The sequence below is a fragment of the Thunnus thynnus genome, chromosome 17 (assembly GCF_963924715.1).
Source record: "Thunnus thynnus chromosome 17, fThuThy2.1, whole genome shotgun sequence".
Classification (NCBI taxonomy): Eukaryota; Metazoa; Chordata; class Actinopteri; order Scombriformes; family Scombridae; genus Thunnus; species Thunnus thynnus.
Window position 1 is genome coordinate 6069466 of NC_089533.1, and position 21204 is coordinate 6090669.

General features: G+C 40.1%; 1 protein-coding gene across 6 annotated transcripts; it reads right to left on the reverse strand.

Moving 5' to 3' along the window:
• Positions 1-179: 179 nt before the first annotated feature.
• Positions 180-16515, reverse strand: kmt5c (lysine methyltransferase 5C). Of its 6 annotated transcripts, XM_067615718.1 has the most exons (11): positions 16152-16515; positions 15291-15367; positions 14782-14874; positions 14241-14373; positions 12279-12444; positions 12057-12166; positions 11771-11934; positions 10359-10378; positions 9962-10098; positions 9643-9815; positions 180-7497 (listed from the first exon to the last, which is right to left on the reverse strand). In XM_067615718.1, exons 4-11 carry the CDS (start codon positions 14351-14353, stop codon positions 1868-1870), a joined length of 6513 nt encoding a protein of 2170 aa, XP_067471819.1. In that variant the 5' UTR covers positions 14354-14373; positions 14782-14874; positions 15291-15367; positions 16152-16515; the 3' UTR covers positions 180-1867. The 6 variants fall into 6 exon arrangements, with proteins under 6 accessions (XP_067471819.1, XP_067471822.1, XP_067471818.1 ...); XM_067615721.1 differs by lacking the exons at positions 14782-14874; positions 15291-15367 and having other exon boundaries at positions 180-764; positions 1920-7497; XM_067615717.1 differs by lacking the exon at positions 15291-15367.
• Positions 16516-21204: the final 4689 nt, after the last annotated feature.

The window sequence follows — 21204 nt, forward strand, 5'->3', positions numbered from 1 at the left end:
CTTTTTGGATATGTTTGTTACAGCTAATATATACTGTATACACACTATTGTACTACCGTAATAGTACTTGTAATACTATATGCAGAAATAATGCAATGTACATTTGTGATTTTGTGCAATGAACTGTGAAAAGTAGTACACAAAGAATGTAAAAAGAGTCAAAGAGAGAAAATACAAAAAAGAATTAAGTGTCTTTAATGATATAGGCTACATTTGTACATTTCTACAGCAGACTTTCAGTAAGACTAACTGCCAATTTAGAAAAACAGACAAAGTTTTACCTGTAACAACTGAAAACATGAACTGGATAAGCTGTCCAAGGATTTGAAATTAAATACTCGATGTAAATATTCAGTTCAATATTTTGTCCCATTAAATAAATGATAAAAAACATTTAATAGTTTGAACAATCAATGTGAAATATAAATTACATTAAAGCACCATTTCAAGAATGAGGATATTAAAATAAATAATTGGCCTTTCCATATCGAGACAGTACATTTTCATGGTAGTAATGTAAGGCTGTGCAGTCACACTGAACACTCCTGCCAAATGATGTCAAATGGGTTCAACATACAGTACATAAGGATGTGAAGGGAATGCTCATGTGACTTCCACAATCAACAGCAAATAACTCTGGTTACAATATAAACAACTAATGAATGTGTAGCTCCATCAGCGAACAACAAAAAATAACAGACAGTAACCATGTAGGTGATGCACAACTTAGCCATCTCTTCTTCCCGTAGAATAATCATCAACTCCTTGGGGGGGGGGAAACAAAAAAACAAACAAATAAATGATAAAAGTGAGTTTCTCAGTGAAAAGATTGTCACTTTTTTTTTTATGTAAAATGGTCAAATGTTTCTCTTTAACTTGCAACTGGGAGAACTCCCATTAGAAAGATCTCATGTTGTACTACCCCTCGATCCATTACTGGCCAGAAAAAAAACAACACATTGCAGTTTCTCCCACCCACATCATCCACAAGAAACTAAAGAGAGCAGCTGTGAAATGCTGCAATTCATGTCACGCATGTCTTCACCCAGTAGAGTTGTCCTAGAATATATATATATATGGATATATATATTGTGTCAGGTCTGGAAATCATTTTACTGTACACAGTTCATGCATGAGCCTCTCATTTATGCACTAACGACTAATGATCTTACTTAATTCTGGCATAGCAACTGTCACGCGATCAGGCACAAAAAAACACATGGTACCCTACTTTGATCCCTCGAGACCTGCCTGCCAAATGCATGCACACACACATACACGCACACACACGCAAACACACACACACACACACACAAAGTGAGAAAAGAGCTTACTGTGAGTATAAAAACGAGGGTAGACTGTTTCAACAGGTGCTTCAAAAAGTCACACAAGAACATATCAAAGACTGAGGCACAAAGCTGCCTTTTTAAAACCCACCAATACAAGTACCAGCAACCGATGATGGTGCTCCTGTGTCTACTGCCATACATTGTATAGAAAAAATTCATACAGCTATGTTACAGTACAAGTAAGAGGGCTTTCAATCATTACAGGGCCTGTAACTTCAAACTTGTGGTCACAAATATATTAAATGCTTTCTCTATGAATTTTTAATTTGGTCTTCTCAGCAAATTGTAGTGGATATTTCATTCTAATAGGCTGATGAGCCCGCTTTACATAAAACCCTGTACAAGTCATTTATACATTAACAGTCCATCAAAATGATGATTTATAAAAAAGGTCAATCAGTCAGTGGGCTTTAATAACTGGTAGACTATGAATTATAATGTTTACAAAAAACATTTTGTGGCAGATGCTGTTTAATCCGTCTTGAGCACTGGGATACAGTGACTTCGGCAGGTATAAATCAATCAGAGTACTGGAGATCTAAGTCGACTGTGCCGTCTGTCACCACTAACCTCACTCTCTTGGGTTTTGTGGCACCTGTGGAGTGAGACGATGTAACAGGTCCATAGTGTGGGGCGCCTTGGTGTTCTCCTGGCTGACACTGTTGCTGCATGTCCTTCCTGCAGTGTTCGTCCTGACCTTTGAGCCCTGAAAATCCACCCAAAGAAAACGACGCTGGGTTAGACAGCTGGGGTCCACAGGGCTCAAGAACCAGCCGCCCTTGGGTGCCTGAAGGTTCCATCAGGCAATGGTAGGTGTAGTTTGTTGAGCCTAGACCTGGGTAACCCTCAGCCCCATCCCTGAGACCCAGGGTCAACGAATGATCTCCACTGAAATTCAGTACGTAAGGAGGGCCTTGATAGCCATAAGGTAAAGAGGCTGAGGAGGTTGATGACTGACTCTTGTTTGCTGGTGCTGGCGTAGCAGGAGGTGTACCGTGGACCACTTGAGGGCTGTTGTGCTGAGACATGGGCGAAAGAGACGAGCCAAAGCTGAAATCAAAAGGGTCCTGCTGAGCGTAACATGGCTGGTGTTTGTGAGAGTTTGACGGAGTAGATTTGTCCTGTTTCAAACCCTTGTCGTGTGGTGATGAATAACCCTCGGACACTTTGCTAGGAAAGAAGAAGGGTCTTGGCAGCGCAGAAAAGTTTTTGTATGTCATATTGATTTCACCACTTTCATGTTTCTCAGATGACATCTTACTTTTATTAAGGGACTGAGGGAAAGAGTTGGACTTGTTGAAATGAGGGTTGGACCTGTTGGGGGTGCTGGAAGGACCGAGATGGTCAACATCCTTTCCGAACCCTTGAACAGAGATGTTGCTTTTATGGTGACTGTCTGTATTGACACCTAGTTTCTGATTCTGTTGCGTCTTCTCAATAGCACCTGATTTTGCGCCAAGTGTTCTGGACATGACGGTCGGGCTGCCAGCAGCCATGGTGTCCTTACAAGGTGCGCTATACAAGTTCTGACTCGGGGTCCCCCCTTGAAACTTAAGCACCCTATGAATAACTGTAGAGGGTTTCTCATGGAAGCTGAATGGATTGTCGGGAGGATTGGGATTTCTCACAGTGAAGAGTTGAGGAGATGAGAATTTGTTAGCCATTTGAGACGGCTGGACGGATTTGGGCAAGCAACTCTGGGACACTCCTCTGACTGTGTTTGGCTGAAAACCAGAAAGGCGCTGGGATTTATTGGGAATGGTCATACGATGGAAGGGCCCGTGGTTTTTAAGGTTAGACTGGGCTTTGAACTGGCTGGTGCTCGCCTTGACGTTGATTGGGGACTGGGGTAAAGTAACAGGAGTTTGAGATGTAACAGAAGACGGTGTTGCACCAAACAAACGAGGCTTGCCAACTAGAGACGAGGGCTGGGTTTTGAGGTCTTCTTTGGACAGCCTCATTCCTGGATTTTTACTCATAATTCGATCTTTCGCAGTCAACTCTGGGTTGCAGAGAGCTGAGAAACTGTAACTGGGGTTGGGTGTGTTTCTGTCTTTGGAGGCATCCTTCGCTTCACATTCCAGAGGAACAGAGTCACTTTTGGAAGAAATTAGACCTGGAAAAAACTGGAGATCCTCACTGCTGAAGTTATTTCCTGGACTGGGAGGGCCAAGGTACGGCGTTTCAGTGGTCCACGTATCAGAGGGGCTGTGGGAGAGGGGACTGCTGAAGGGATCTGTGGGCGGATCTAGTGAACACAGATCTGAAGGGGAAGATGGGAGCATGTTCTGTGGCTGATAATACCCCTCAAAGTTGAGACACTGAAAGTCCAGAAGGTCATCGCAACAGTTCGTGAAGCTGGGCTCACCGGCAAGCATGTTATCTGCAATTGTGAATGGAGGAGACTGAGACGGAGGCTGGATGACAGAATTAGAGGTGCTGGAACAGGCTGCTGGTTTTTCCAAAGTCTGGGATGAACACAAGCCCTCAGAGAGCCTGGAGAGACTGTTGTCAATTTGTTGGAGAGTGTGACTAAGACAAGTGGTGGGTGTTTCTATAGGCCCACACTTGTGCGTCCTCTCCATTTTGTGCCTCTGTTTCCTTCCTCCGCTGTTCATCTCTGGCCTTTCAGTGGTTATATTTGCAGCAGAGGATATAACTTCAGTTTTATTGTCATTAATAGGGGAAGACAGAGACAGCGGCGACAGAGACAAGGAAAATGGTGGCGGTTCTGTTTTCAGAAGGGCTGAGTTGCTGTTCAGCCTCTGAGAAGATACGCACTCTTCCTTGAGCTTGTTAAAATCAAGCAATCCTATCTTTTGTTTCCCTAAAACTTGACCCTTTATCTCTCTCTTAATGTTGGGCTCTACTTTAAGGTCAGCTAGTTTGAGCTCTTCCTCCTTGCTGTCCACCTCCCAAATATCCTCCGCCTTCCTCCGAAGTTTAATTACTGGTAATGGAAGACCATTAAAATCCAATTCGACCTCCTGTTTATGTTGTGACGCACTTTCAAACAAGCAGCAATTCTTTAAAAAACGATCTTCAATTTTTGTTTCTTGCACTACAGCCGGCACAGTCTCAACATCATTTTTAAGACTTTCTAGTTTTTCCGGCAGCAGCTTGACTCCGACTAGAATCTCCCTATCGAGCTTCTCTTTCGTTTCTACTTTGTCAGCGGTAGATTCACTGGGTCCGTTTTCAACTTTTTCAACGTCTTGGTCCTTCTCCGATTTTGCATCCGCGGGGATATTGGTGGGTTGACTTTCACTCCGCCTCTCGCCTCTTCTTTTCAAACGATGCAACATGCTCTTTGACTTCTTACTTGCCTGCACGTGAGCCTGAGCCGCCTCCATCTCCATGTTTAAAATGGATACGGAGTCCATGATGGCTTTAAAAGGATCACAGGTCATCAACTCATCTCTCTTCTCTGTTTTTAATGCCATATTTTCATCCCCCGTATGCATCTCCCAGACTTTCCCTCTCCTCCTCTTGAAGCGGATCTTAAAATTAAGGTCTGGCTTCGTTTCCTCCGAATCACTTTCTTGGAGGGGTAACATTTCCACCTCCTCTTCCTTTTGAGATTTACTTCGAGTTGTTACGATACAACACTCCTGGATTTTAGCAGGATCCTCAGCTTTTTTGTCCCCTGCAAGCTTTTCGCTCTGTAGTGTCTGAGCATTGTCAACGTCATCCTTATCTTGCCTCTCTAATTTACACCTTCGAACTTTCCTCAATAAATGGCTTCTCTGAACTTCATTAGTTCTGGAGCGAAGCACTCTGTGAAAGACGTTTTGTTTTGTGGTCCTTTTGGAGGTTAACCTCTGGACTTCTGAACTCCTATATCTGCTTTTACCTTCTTTTTTTACTTTACTACTCTCCCCTGAACACTGGGTAATGCCCTGCCTGTTGTCTGTGGAGGAATTTAACTCGGGGGCTTCTTTAGAGACTTGATCTGAAGCAGAATTCAAACCTTGTTCGGGGTCTAATTCGACAGAACTTCGAAATGTACGTTTCTTCAGAGGTATGTTGGACTGTATGTGTGCCTGTGGATTGATGTCTGGATGCAGATTAGTAATAACCTTTGCTGAAATTGGTGACTTAAGAGGTAGAGGGTTGAGACAGGCGGCCGGTGGGTCATCATGTCTCTGTGGTGACTGACGCTTTGAACTATCTTCTCTCGTTTCAGTCTTAGGAGTAGCCGGAGCGTCTTCGCTCAAGTGTCCCTTGGAGTTTTGCTTATCTTCCGCTTTTGTTTTCGCTGCTCTGGGCCTCATCTTTCGTCTTATAATCCTCCCCTGCACTGAGCGATGGTACCTGCCTCCGTTTATTTCAGTCTGTTGTGCTTCCTCCTCGGGACTTTGCACGTCTTTAAGAGCAGAGGTAGATAACCGTCCTCCTACGATATCTAATCTCTTATCTATTAAGCGTTTATCTTTTCTTAAAATATCAGACAACAGAACCTTCGCCTGCTTTATGACGACATCTTCGTCAAGCCTACTTACTGGTTGTTTACTCACACTCTTAACCGTTTGCCCTGACAGTTGAACTCCGTCCTCTTTACATGCATCATTTACTTTATTTTTAATACACTGCATGTTGTTTTGTCCTCCAGTTTTTTCACTGGACACAATTTTACATTCAGACTCTTTCACTTTTTCCTTTGCCTGCTTTACGACGGCATCTTCGTGCCTACTTACTAGCTGTTTACTCACGCTCTTTGCCGTTCGCTCTGGCCGTTGAACGACTACGTCTTCCTTACATGCATCCTTTACTTTATTTTTAATACACTGCAAGTTATTTTGTCCTCCAGTTTTTTCACTGGATACATTTTTACATTTGGACTCTTTCACTTCTTCCAGAGCCCTGTTAACTTTACATTCCGTAACCGTAGGTATAGCGTTTTCTTTCTGACCTTCAATTTGGCCTTTTACAATGTCCTGCTGCTGCCCCTGTGTTTTTTCTCCTGACACCGTTTGTATTTCGATAACCTTATCATCCCCCTTTTTCTCGCCGTGTGATAAATCACCCGCCGTCTCACTTGCGTGTCGCTTCCTCACATTTACTTTATCTATGGCCTTGAAAAACATTTCCCTCACCCCTCTGTTACCTTCAGCTGTGCAGATGTCCGACCGTTCTGCCTGCCTCTGCTGTGATCTGGACACTCTTTTTTCTGGCTGTACTGTCGGAGTCACTGGTTTCGGGGCCTGGCTCTGCCTGCTCCTTCCTCTTACCACCACTCTTCCTTTCCTGTCCTCTGAGGTATTTTCTGCTCCTAAACTTTGTTGCACTGATAACCTTGTTAGGCTGACTGTAAGGTATTGCTTCAGTGATATTAGTGGATTGTCCACAGCTTTCTTAGATGCATCTTTGACACTCTGACAAACTTCGAACAGTGGCGAAGCTCTGATGGTCTTGTGCTCGGCTTCCTCCGCCGCTGGGTTTTGAGCCGGGGTGATGGTGCAAGATTCGACGCCGCTGTCGTTTCTGCTTTGACTTTCTGTGATTGCCTTTTCTATTTTCTCTTGTTTTATTGCACTGCAGGTTTCGTCGCAGTCGACAGGGTGACAAACTGTTGTAGTGTTAGCTGTGTTGCTGTTGGACCCCGCTTGATGTACAAGCGCGGTCTGAACCATGCTCCTTGTTCTTGAAGAGGTCCTCAAGTGAACTGTTCGCCCCTCCAACACTTTGACAGACTTCCCATTGAGGCCTGTGCTAGTTGCTACTGCCCGTGTATTTTTCTGATGGACCGACATGGAGGAATTTAGAGTGAAAGGCTTCAAGTTTACCTCTTCAGTCCCTTTTTCACTGCTGCTTTTTCCTTCACTGGTTGAATTCAGTTCACTCGGTGTGTTATCTTTTTGCTCCACTTCTTCTAGTCGATGCAGCAAGGCCCTTTCTTTGCTCTTTGGATCCTTACAATTGAGTAAAAAATCCACCGAGTGGCGCCTCACTCTGATTCTAAGGTCCCTCAGTGTAACTTGAGACAAAAGCGGAACTGTCCGACGCTGTTTGGCTGTAGAAGATTTCAACGGATGCTTTCCTGATCGTCTGTGCTTCTCTCGTCTCCACTGCTGCGTTTGACTCAGTTTCCTGTTCTTCAAGGCATTCCTCCTCATCTGCTGGGTAAAGGAATTCCTCGAGGGGATGGCTATGAATGAAAGACAACAAAAGGAGAAGCTGTTGAACTTGAGCCGCTCTATACAAAAGCATTTCTCTTACCGCTCGACACGAGCGGCGCTTAAACGATAAACCTGGTACCCCGAGCCGAGACGCGATCACGGAGACGCATCGATGTGATTCAATTGACCAAATCATTAAATTGTTTTAATTCATTTCCTATCAAGTAAGCAATTTACTTCACAGCAGATGCCGAGATAGCCTGTAGTATGAAGCAAGCAGGTGATGCTGGGAAACAGTGTTGAGAGTGTATAAAGACGACTCTGACTGTAAAATGTTATCTATCTATTAAAAATGGTATGATTCTACCTTATCCATATTTTTATTTAAGTTATAAAAAATTATAGAATCTTTAAATTATTATTATTATTATTATTATTATTATTTTTATTATATTAACCCCTAACAGGGGCTTGTAGAGACGGGAATGTCGCTTCCAACATCAGCAAATAAAATAAAACAGCCACAGGAACAACTCTCATGCTTAAAAAGATAAACAAATGTTATGTTACTACACATTTAAGCTACTGTAGCTGCTAACAAGATGTCAGATCACATGTAATCTAATCAATACTGTAGTAGCTGCTGTAATGTAGGGAATTACATACATACAGGTATGTTTGAGTAAAATGTGTGTTTTTTTTAATCTGACTAAATCTAATAAAGAGTTTTAATGTCTAACTTGTTCATGTTTATGATGTTTGTTTCAGATGAAGATCTTATTATTTTAAATCCTCCATGATTAAGCCTTTTTGTTTGTTGCTATGGTTACATAAGCGTACACATGCAACTTATTGTGCTGAAGTTTTGTTTTGTCTAAAACAAATAAAGACAAAAACAAAATAAAACAGAGCTGCGACGCCATCGACAGGAAATTAAATCGCCAACTGTTTTGATAACTGATTGATCGTTTTGAATCATTTTTTTGGAAAAAATGTCCAAATTCTCTGATTCGAGCTTCTTTAATGTTATTTTCTGGTTTATTTAGTCTTCTATGAACACAAACTAAATATCAGCGGACATTTATTACACCAAACAACTCATTAATTTAATCGATCGAACTGTTAGTTGCAGCTCTAAAACAGAATAAAAGTGTTTCAACATTATTTACCAGTTAAGCAACGTCAGTAAACATGTTTGCAGATACCGAACCCTCGTGTAACGGTGAAGCAACGCGGTCTACTTCCTGAACGAGCTCGCAGTATCAGATCAGTGTAGATGAAGCTGTATGTATGTTCACAGGAAGTAGATGATTACATTCACAGTAATTATACAGCTGCTCTAAATCTGTTCCTGAAGAGACGACGTCGTTCGTTAACAGCAAACTGACGTTTCAGGTCTAACGTGGTGCAGAGATGAGTTTAGAGCTGCAACGATTAGTCGATTAATTGATGAGTTGATTGACAGAAAATTAATCGCCAACCGTTTTGATAATAGTATAATCATTTTAGTCATTTTTAAGGTAAAAATGCCAAATGTTTGTTGGGGTCCTGCTTCTCAAATGTGATGATTTAATTCTTGTCTTTGTCATTTATGACTTTAAACTGAATATCTTTGTTTTTGGATGGTCCGTCGGACAAAACAAGACATTTGAAGACGTCATCTTTCACTCTGGGAAACTATAACGAGCATTTTTCACTATTTCCTGACATTTTATGACAAAACGACTGATTGATCGATAACGAGAATACTCGATATTTGCAGCAATATATGTTATTACGAGTTTAAAAGCAGTTAAAAGGCCACCTTGCAGATTTTTAAACATCAATTAAATCATGTTCACGTGTAAAAATAAAAGATTCCAGCGAGGTTTGGACCTTTGTGAACGAGCCTAACGGTTGTCCTTCAAGGCTTTCAGTTTGATGGAGCGTTTAATGATAATGAGCTGACTGTCGAGCTGTTATTCTTGATATTACTGCTCTATAATTGCATTTGCTACTAATATTCCTGCCAGTAACGCATGTCTTCTGTTTGAATTAGCTGACTGTCAATATTCAGTTTGTTATTTTCACTTTTAACTGTATTTAGCAATGATTTTAATTATCTTTTTACTTTTTATGAGTATCAATAACTGGTTTGAAAGATATAATTTTAGAGAAAATCCTAAACCGGTTACCTTTAAAGATACCTGAGTGTAATCCTGGTATTATCGGCCTGGTAGGTAGATGCCCCTTCTCTCTGTGATGACGAAGAAATCTCTCTCGCAGACGGTACTTCTGGCCCACAGAGTCCTTTGTTTCTTCACATTCAGGTTGTTTCCCTCTGTGTTTGAAGTGGCCTTCTCCTTTCCTAAAGAGCAGTTCAAATTACAAAATGAAACTTACGTTAAAGAGGTTTTTTTTTTCTCCCCTCAGATCTGATAAACAAGATCTTCAAGTTTTAAAACAGAACTAAGCTATAATAAAAGACAAACTCTGATCAGATGATGGACACACCTCTCGCAGGTGCAGCATTCACACATTTCATTTCCTTCCCCAAAAAAACTGGCACCATAGTAACACGTGATCTCCTCTCCGGGGGAGATGGGTCGAATCACCTCGACACAAGCGCCGTTCTTCTCACCAGGGACGAACTGGGAGGATGAAAAAGGGAAAAAAAAAGACAAAGACAAAAGGTTGGTTGACCCATGAGACATAAAACCACAGCAGTCAGTAAACAGGAGGAGAAGATGTGCTTTTAGGAGTTTAATTCTGCATCTAAAATACATATTTTAATATTAAAAAATGCGAGTATTACAATAAATCTTACTGGATCATGCAAATAAAGCATTTATCAGTTACACATAATGCATTTGTCCAATCTCTTTAATGTATGTGATGAATAAATGTTTACCTTGCAGTTTGGTTTGCAGTCTTCAATCCGGAAAGACAAACAAAGAGATAAAAGATGTTAAGTTATTAATTCAATCAGACAGATGAATGCAGGGGGCTCAACGTTTTGTTGATCAGCTGATTTGTACTCAATTCATTTGGTAAAAGGCTGAAAAGGCTAAGCTGATTAACTCTCAAACATTATTAAAAGATCTTGTCAGACGCTGTCCTCCGAGTGGATGAAAAGAATGAACTTCACTGAACCGCCTGTTAACATTAACATCAGTTAACATTACACTGACTGACACGCAGTTCATCTGACTTCTGTCATTGACAAAACAGTCGTGTAATGATATTAAATGATTTATTTACAGAGTTATACTAAACATTTCACCTATAATGACCAGCTGATGGTATATTAATGATACAGATGCAGTCCTGGCTATCACCTCCCTTGATTCACTGCTCATTTTCTCTGTGGTGCAAAAATAGTTTATGCAAAATCTGTGTTTTTTTTGGTAAAAGCTTCATAAAATACTCGTCTAGCTGCGCAGAGAAACTCTCTCAAAACCACTGCACTGACAGGAAAAACTAAAGCAACTTCAGGAACTGCACAAGTCTCTGAGATAGAGAGAAATAATCTCTGTTACATAAAGATGAGGAAGAAATTCACAAACTTAATAATAGTGGAAAATATTTGTAAGTGGAATTTAATAATTCAGGAAGTTAAAACTTGGTCTGAATTTAAAAAAGACAAAAGATATTTTGCTAAAACTCCTGAACGCAACAAAACATCCAAAAAAAACAGTCAATAGTGTTGAGAGAAGGACATTAAGCATCACATGCATAATAGATTATTTCCCTGTGTGTGTGTGTGTGTGTGTGTGTGTGTGTGTGTGTGTGTGTGTGTGTGTGTGTGTGTGTGTTTACTTTGGTCTGGATTCAGATCGATGCAGGCACACATCCTGGATCAGACTTTATATGTTGGTTAGAGGTGAAATCAGAAGCTGTTGCTAATCCAGCTCTGAAGCGCTCGGATTGACAAATTAATCTTTCCCAACGTGGATATAAAGGCCTAATCACTCTTTTTTTTTTTTTTTTTTTTGTTACCATGTAATTTGCAAATATATTTGGATATATGACTGAAAGGCTTGATGTAACATGAAAAATCGTATTTTGTGTGTCTTTAAAATGAAAATTAATCCTCTTTCAGTAACGTCAGTAATCAAACGGCAGAAAGAAAACAAATAACTAATTGTTGTGTTTTGTGATTCGACGCATTAAAAGAGTGATTGTAGTTTCTAATCTTGTGTTTTGAATGTTGGCATCTGGATCACTGACCTTTAAAAACTTAAAGGTGAAATATATATGTGTGTGTGTGTGTGTGTGTGTGTGTGTTGGGAAAGAATGAGTCATGAATGCAAACACGCTCACCGTGGTTGATAAAAGCTGCAGGCCCGAGCCAGAGCTGAGCGCAGCGTTTGCGTGTGGAATACATCACGCTGAAGTCGTTGACTCCCGCCCTCAGCACGGCGCTGTCAGCGGGGCTCAGCTCCGCTATGCAGCCCAGCAGCACCTCCACCCGCTCCCCCGCAAACCTGCAGAGCAACAACTCCATCGTCAACACGTCTACAATATTTAAAAAAACAAAAAGGACAAACACACACAGCTACATACATGCTACTTGGACACATATATGGCTTAAAGTGTGAGAGATTACCAGTGCCTCGTGGAGGTTATCTTTGCTCCGTTGGTCTCTGATGAGTATCTGTCACAGGACTCTATCTTGACGCCGCTATCCAACAGGAAGGCACTGAGGTAGCGATACACCTGCAAACACCGGAGACGGTTCAGTGTTCACACGTTCAAAAGAATCAGCGGATAAACCTCACATATTAAACCTCATATTTATACTGGTTTGTTAACTTAAACATCCGCCTACATGTTGTCTCAGCAGCTCCTGTCGATGGCTTCCCAAAGCGTTGAAGTAGTCACCGGCGAGCTCGCCGACCGTCAGCGCCTCGAACGTAGCGTTGAAGTCGTGCGTACGTTGAAAGCGCAGCAGGGTCTCTTTGAGGTTCCCCCAGCGCCGGACCTCTGGTGGTGGACTGGAGAGGAGAGAAAAAGCAGAAACACTGTGTCAGTCCAGATGTGTGTCTGTGTAAAACGCTATTTTTAACCCGCATGTTAATCATCGAAATATTTAGTGCTCATTTATCATCTCTTAAGAGAGTCAAAGATTTTAAAAATATACAGATAAAATAGCAAAAATCATACTGAAACACTTTCACATCACATTCAACACATTTATGAATAACTCAATTAAACAGATATTTGAATAACAATAAGACTAATAATATATTGTTATTATGAATAAGAAGTAATAATAGATTTCTCCAAAGAAATCCCAGGTTGCCTGAAGCCACAATAAGAAGCAGCGTGCATCAGTCACTACATGATGAAAACATGAGCATCTTGTCTGTTTTCCCAGCTGTGGAGGTTCGTGCTGTATTAAGTTATACAATAAGTTCCATCAGACCAAGTTTAACATCAAGTGGAGTGAACAGTGAGCAGGGACTCAGCTGGTTTTTAAAATTATGCCCAGTTAGTCGAAGTCTAAATGTGTTTGTACAGCTCATTTAAAGCAGCCAAAGTTGACCAAAGTGTTTGAAACAGGCTTAATACCTAAATAAATGAATATAAAAGTATATAACAGATAAGAATAAAAGAAGACAATAAACATAATAACAATAATAAAAGAATTGCAGCACAATAGAAGATAAAGTCAAGATGTCGAGCTCAACTTGAATTGATTGCCAGTGAGAAGAGGAGGGTCTTCAGCAGCAACTTAAACAGTTCTTATATGAACAGGTAAACTGTTCCAGAGGTTTGAAGCAGCCACCACACAGGCTCAGTCTGGATCTCAGAACATCCAAGAACATCTGGTTGGTCAACTTCAGCGCTCTAACATTCAATAAAATCTTAAAAATCAATCCTGAAACGGATTGGAAGCTGATAGAGATGTGTTGTGTGATCAGTTCATCTGCCGTTTAAACATGTATTTTAATCATAGACCACAACGTTCAAAGAGCTTGATACCTCCTGCTTGTTGTCTCTGCTCCTGCTTTTTAGAAACTTGCTGTGAAACCAAATGCTCACCACATCAAATAAACTTTAAATAGCATAGCGAGGACAATAACTCACTGATATGACTTTCGTTTTCCAAGTGAAGAAATGTTTAACTTATGTGTCTATATATAAGACACCTTAAAAGGACAGGTTTACAATTTTTCAAGTCTGTCTTAAAACAACAGTCAAGAGTCCAAACGAACATTGAAACATGTTTTTCTTGCTGTAATCATTCCTCCCTTCATAATGCACTTACAGTGTAAGTGATGGGAGACAAAATCCACAGTCCTCCTTCTGTGCAAAAATGTATTTAAAAGTTTATCTGAGGCTAATATGAAGCTTCAGCTGAGTCAAATCAAGCAGTTATCTTTCAACGTTACAGTCTTTTTAGTGCCAAAGTCCCTCTTTTTGTTACCCGCAGCTCAACAAGGAAACACAAAGAGGGAATTTGTTGCTAAACAGACTGTAAATGTGTCAGATATCCACTTGATATGACTAACTCAGACTGCTGAGGCCTCATATAAACTTCACTTTCACACACATTTTTGTTGAAAAGACTGTAGATTTTATCCCCCATCACTTACATTACAAGTGTATTTGGAGTAAATGTTCTTATAGTCAGTATGAACAGGAGGAATTATTACAGTGTGAAAAACCTGTTGGGCTCCTGACGACTGTTTTAAGACACACTTGAAAGATTTAAGGACAGGTCTGGGTGTCGTATCACTCATAAATATACAGTAACACATGTATTTGTGATGGAGCGAGAGATTACCTGATGTTCATTTTGTGGGTGCTGAAGCCCAGCAGAGGGTCCAGCACCAAACTGGTGGCCAGGTCATCGGTCTCACACAGCTCCTTCACACTCATTCTAGTGCATCCGTCCATCGCCTCCCACCATCAGCATGCTGCAATCACAGGGGTCAAAGTAAGGTTAGGAAAACAACAACAACAACAAACCACATTCATGTGTAAGTGTGTTTACATGCACACAAGTATCCTGGTTATGCGTTGCACACGTAAACACATCGGGGTCGTAATTTAACAGCGTCTCGAAGCAAAAGGGCGCTACAAATAAGTCAAACTGCCCTTGGACTTGAGGATGACAGAGGTTTTTAAATGCCCTCGTAAAATAAACAGCTAAACAAAGACATTTTTTGCAAAGTGTGGCCCTGATGTTGCTCTGTATTCCTGGCTGGGACAGTTAGGCTTCCGTACTTGCACCCCCATCCTCCCGCTCCAGGGGTTGTGAGGTTGTGAGGCAGCCACGACAGCCACTAATGATAACGTTACCAACATGCAGCGTTTTCACAAACCTGTCACACTTCCAGCTGAGTCACAATCAGATCAAAATGAAAGTACTTTAGAAGTCTGGACAGTCTCTGACCCTCTCCCGGTCTGCACTGTGCCTTAAAAAAAAAAAAAGCTGTCATAGCGCATGTTATTTTAAACAGAGCGCCATATATAACATACCAGACAATCAGCAATGTTGTTGAGATGTCGAACTGTGACGTTATTCCGCAACGTTATGTTTATTGTTTCTACTTTTGAAAATAAAGCATGCATGAAATGGGTAAAAACACTCACGTAGTTCTAATCTGTAACTGGGATTATAACTCAGTGTTTTACCCATTAAATGTTCTTGCACTATCAGTTCAGCTGCTCCCTTTGCTTTTCTTTTAAATAAGAGTCATTGAATATTTGTCTGTCATGCAACACAGAACTACGGTATTTCCCATCATTTGAAAAAAAATGCACTGGAAATGATCCAAAACGCCCCCGAAACATATTTCATGAGGGCAAAAAAAAAAAGTTAATTTCCTACCCTGCTGGATACGCTAGTCCAACAGAAACCAGGATACTGTGGCATGTAAACACCTCATCCATGTTTATGATCATTGTCTGTTGGTAGAGAAATGGGTAGCTGAGATAAGAATCAGATTTATTTGCCAAGTACAAGCAATTCAATGTGGTCCAGATGTCAACAGAAAAGGCAATAAACATGAGCAATTAACATAAACATAACAAGATCAGAATGAGAGGACTGTGCGCTTGCATACTGACATGATAAAAGGCGCGTGTGCAAAAAAACAATATAAATATAAGTATAAACACTATGTGCATGTATATTAACATGATTAAAACTATGTGTCTGCAAGATTATGAGATGATGCGGACACACAGATGAGCAGAAACCTGGATGCTGTGAGAATCGTGTCAGCAGGTAAATGATTAACCAGGTTTCCCTCATGCTCCACATGTAAACACCGCATCCAGAATGTGATCATAACCAGGATACTTGTGTGCATGTAAACGCACTCTTTATGAGTTGTGCATCTCAGCTGATCCAGCCTGCAAATGACACAACATTAGTTACTTGATCATTTGCAGAAGTTGGCTTCACAGACCCGTCATGCATCTGCTAAACTGAGCTTGCACCCACCAGTTAACGGGGCTGTGTTGGTTAGGAATGTGCCTTAGCTTTTAGCGCGTCAGCTTGCTGTGAAAAATACGCTCGGCTATCAGCTGTGGACAGAGAGAGAAGCTAATAGCAGCTAGCATAGCCGGCCTGCGGCTAACATGACTGCATCGGATCGGTGATGAGATGCAGCAACTAAGAGCCGTGCTGTGAAGCAAAGCGCTGCTACCGGGATGCATGCTAGCGATGAAGATGTCGAAAAACTACCTGGGAGTGTTTTGTAGTCAACGAAAGTCTCGTCAGATGGACAGTTTATCGCAAGCTTGTCGCCTGCTTTCGCTCCCGTTCACCTGGGCAGGGAGAGAGTTAGCCTAGCAGCAGCTAGCTCTCCGTCCGTCCGGCCAGACGAAAAATGGAGTCTCCTCGTCACTTCTGGAATTTGCTGGTTTGTTGGCGACTGCAAATCCCAGTTTGAATGCCAAAAAAAATGGCAAATGTGCAACACGGAGGGTGACAAACGAGCTGGGAAATGTATGTGTTATGATGCTAGCTAACTAGCGTTGCACAAGGCTCGTCTGGTAGCAAAAAGTTGATGAGCGACGTCCAGTCAATGCAACCGAACTACTACTGGACCCGCCCACACGCTGCGCTATTCGCTAAGGTCAAGGTCAATTTAACAAATCAGACACAGCGCCAGTATTTTGAGCTCCGTGATTGGTCGGAGTATTTATGGGTGGGGCTTCCCATGTGGTTAGGTTTACCCTTACTATGTTGATACAGAGGTGAGTGTTTTCTCTGCTTTAGTGTACGTCTAACCGGTGGACAGTGCAGATGCGGTCACCAGGAGCGGCACCATAACATTATGAACACACTTATGAACGGTTATCTCTGTGCAAATCACTGTGCAATATCCCTGAAACACTATAATACCCACTATCCCTACAAATTATACATATTTATATAGTCTAAAATACAAGATGTGCAAAATATTTCACTCATTACTGTATATATGAACAGACTGTATATACTGTACATGTACTGTCTTTTTTTGCTATTTAATATTTATCCCATCACTCTGCACACTTCACTTTCACTTTAAAGATCCCCTTTAGACATATATTAAGACGCTAAGCTTATTTGTTTGGGCATTTTCATTTTTATTGAACAGTTGATGGTATAGATGCAGACAAGAAATGGGGCCTATATTACAGTAATGATACAGATACAATCCTGGGTACCACCTCCCTTAGAAATTTGCTTATGATAAATTTGTGGGGTTTTTTGTATAAACTATATGAAATACTCGTCTATCTACGTGTAGAAAACTCTCCAAACCACTGCACTGTGGGATCTGTGTAAGACTTGGCAAGAAAGGAAAAATCAAAGCAACTTAAGGAACTGCATATGTTTTTAAGATAGAGAGAAGTAAGTCCTGTTACATAAAGATAATGAAGAATTTCACAAACTTAATAATAAAAATAACTGTAGACATGTAGTAAGACATGTAAAAATACTCTGCCCGGAACAATAATGTGTGTCTCGTGGTTTTTCCACAAAAAAAAACGTATAATTACCTCTTTAAAATGCTTAAAATGGCATCTCCTTCTTCTCCCTCATTAAAAATTCCAGACTGTGTGTAAATATATTTCATGTCAGAAGTTTAACTTGTGGATACAAGGTGTCTACTACTTTACTGTAAAGGTCCATCCTCAGTGTATGTGCAAGTTACTGTCACATACTGGTCCAGGATTGACCTCCAAACTAGTTGTGACATCACAAATCCTGCAGAGAAAACTTTCCACTTTCAGCAGATGAATGTGAAAACAAACTCTGCACAGAGAAGCTCAAACATCCAACCGTAGGAACAAGAAGAAAAACATGTTTTTGAGTGTAGAGGGATTTTACAGTAAGAACAGTTATAATTTACATACAATTTTAATTAGCGAGTAGTTCAATGCATTGGATTAGTGTTTCAGAGAGGTACAATTTAATTTCAGAGGGGCAATTTATTATAGTTTACAGGCTGTAATTATGGGTAAGCAAGCAGGAAAACAATCCAGAGTAGTTTTAAGGCATAATTCAAAGTCCATCAAGGTATTCGAGCTCTCTCAGATCAAAAAAAGTGGAAGGAACACATCGTCACTCCGTCATCGCCGATGTTCAACTGAGGAATTTCATGTCTGGATGAGTTCTCTCATCACAGATAATTATAGTCCAGTTATAGATCAGTTTCTCCTCACAGTCAGAAGTCAGAGTTGTTGTAATTCCTTTTTTTTTTTTTTTTTTTTACATCTTCATACATACATGTTCTCACCATCCGTCATCCATCATGTGCAGCTTTATTGTTCCTGGTTGGTGGTCAGTGTGACGAACACGGCGTCCGCAGGATCTGATGTTGCTGTTTGGTGAAGACTCACAACTGTGAGTCATAACTCAACAATCCATCAATCAATCAATCAGACTTTATTTGTAGAACACCTTTCACACAGGTTAGTGCAGTTCAAAGTTCTTCACAGATGACCGACAAGCCAATAATAAGACAGAACACCATAAAAACAATAAATAAGTTAAATGAGTTAAATAAAACTAGACTAAAAAACCTAAATAAATAGATTAAAAAGACAAAGCAAAACAAAGACAAATAAAGTCGATTAGAGGGATAAAAAATAAATAATAGTAATAATATAACAGCAGGGTGTTTTATGAGCTGACAGATGTGATTTTACTGCAGAGGACGTCATAAATCTACAAGACAACACTCAGCGACCTGATGTGAATGTTGCAGATACAGCAAGTTCACATTTACGACTGCAGCTTCCTGTCAGTAAACTAACTTATTCTAGCAGAGATCATAAACCGTATAGAAGGCAAATATACATACAGATCTCTTATACTTATATACGCTTTATTACATACTTAAAAACAATCATCCAATTTCACTCCAACTATATACATATTTGTCATAATTTTGTCGTATTAACACAAAACTGATTCAGAGTTTTTGTGTTGAATACCTGCATTAAATGAAAATGTAAATTAGTTGTTAGTTAATTGTATTTTCATTAGACTGAGTTTCAACAACAGTCAGGAGCCCGAATGAACACTGACACACGTTTTCCTTGCTGTAATCATTCCTCCTGTTCATACTGACCCTTCTAATGTCCTCCTTCTGTGCAAAAATGTATTTAAATGAGTCAAATCAAGTAGATATCTTTCAACGTTACAGTCTTTTTGGTGCCTCTTTTTGTTACTATACTTCCACTGCAGCTCAACAGGGAAACACAAAGAGGGAATTTGATGTTAAAAAGACTGTAAATGTGTCAGATATCCACTTGATATGAATAACTCAGACTGCTGAAGCCTCATATAAGCTTCACATCAACTTTTAAATAACTGTGTGGACACACTGTGGATTTTAGCCTCCATCACTTACATTGAAACCACATTTGAAGGTGATATTTTAACAGCCAGTATGAACAGGAGGAACGATGTCAGCGAGGAAAAACCGTCCTTTACAGCAGTCGTTTTGGCTCGTTGCCTCTCTAGCTTTCTTATTGTACTTACAGCATGACTACTCACACGCACACAAAACCAAAAAATAAACAAGGGGAAGAGAAAGCGACTGCAAACAGGAACCGAGACGGAAGCGAGGCGTGCTGCCCAGCCACAAAGAGGAAGGAAGAGGCTGGTAGCTTGGACTCATGTTGCCTTTTCAGTATTATCATTTTTGTCATAACCCAGTTCACACAGGGTCACATACATTCAATCCACAAACTCTTTTTTTTTTGGTCCGTTTGAGCGTCTCTGTGCTGTCTGAGAGGCTGAAATCTAATAATAAAATAAAGAAAACACAAGCATAAAGAGAGAGGCCACCCATGCTACTGACTCATGCTGAAATGTTTGACAGACGCTAACACCTGCCTCCACAAAAAGAAGAAGAGGAGGGAAAAAAATAATAATAATCCGCCTCGAGGGCTAGAACATATAAAAAAACCTCTACACTCCCAGGGTCATTTCCAACAAGCGAAATGTTAGAAAAGAAAACCAGACACAAAATATACAAATTCTATGTTTTATTTCTACCTTTCAACAGAGACAACTTGTGATTGATTTTGAAAAGAAATGAAATACAAATAAAAATACTGTTGATTTCAGTTCTTTCTTTGTTTTTTTTTTTTGTTTTTTTTGTTTTTTTTCATTTATTGGAATAATTTCATATCTACCCAGCGACAGTGCATGGTGCAAAAAACATCCCTGATCGATTAAAAAAATCCTACACTCATAAACTCGCATATATACCCAGCGTTAAATCAGCCAGTAGAAACAAAATACCAACCAAAAAAAAAAAGTGATTTAAGAGCAGATTCTTAAGAGGTAATAACAACGGTAAATATAGAGTTTAAAAAAAAAAATGTTAGAAGCAAGAGGTTTGTACAGCTATATGGAGATGGAAGTGGACTTTTTAATGGGGCCCAGTTGAGACCATTTTATTCAGATGATGGGAGATCTACAACTTCCATAATGGGCGCGTTATATTAATTCTTTACATGAAACCATTTAATTGTTTTGCATTTGCTGAAGACACAAACTCTGGTCTCCGAAACATTACAGCTCTCAAAGCCTTATATATATATTAACTTTTTCTTTTTATTATTATTATTATTATCCACTTTAATCACATATATTTTCTCTAAAAGGTACATTTTCATCTGTCGACATACTTCTTATCAACTTTATCCACAAAAAAAAAAAAAAGGTCGGCCTGTTATCATTTACAAAGCAGGAGAAATAACCTTCAAAGCAACACATTGCCCCCCCCCCCTCCCCCTCCCTCCCCCGCCCCCCCCCTCCCCTCCTCCCCTCCCCCCCTCTCATATGGACTCATACACTTATCTCAATTTAACCACCTTTTAAAGCTGAAAATGAAACTTCAAAAGCCACCTGACTTGTTAATATTCACTAATAATAGTAATAATGGTGTTTTATTATTTCATGGTATGTTTCCGAGTATACAAATATAAGTATGATTACATTTCATACCGTTTTAATTTAAATTTCACTTCCTGAGTTGATCTTACTGGATGTGAATTGAACATGAGTACACAAGTCCAATGATTATTATTATTATTGTTGTTGTTTTTTTTCTTCCCCCGTCCACCCCTACACACACACACACACACACACACACACACACACACACTATCTAAACGCAGTTATGAGTTGCACTATTGTTAGAAAGCCAAGCAGGATATTGATTAAATCTTACCTACATTGATTTTTATTTTTTAAAAAAAGGAACATTTATCTTCTGAGGTACTGA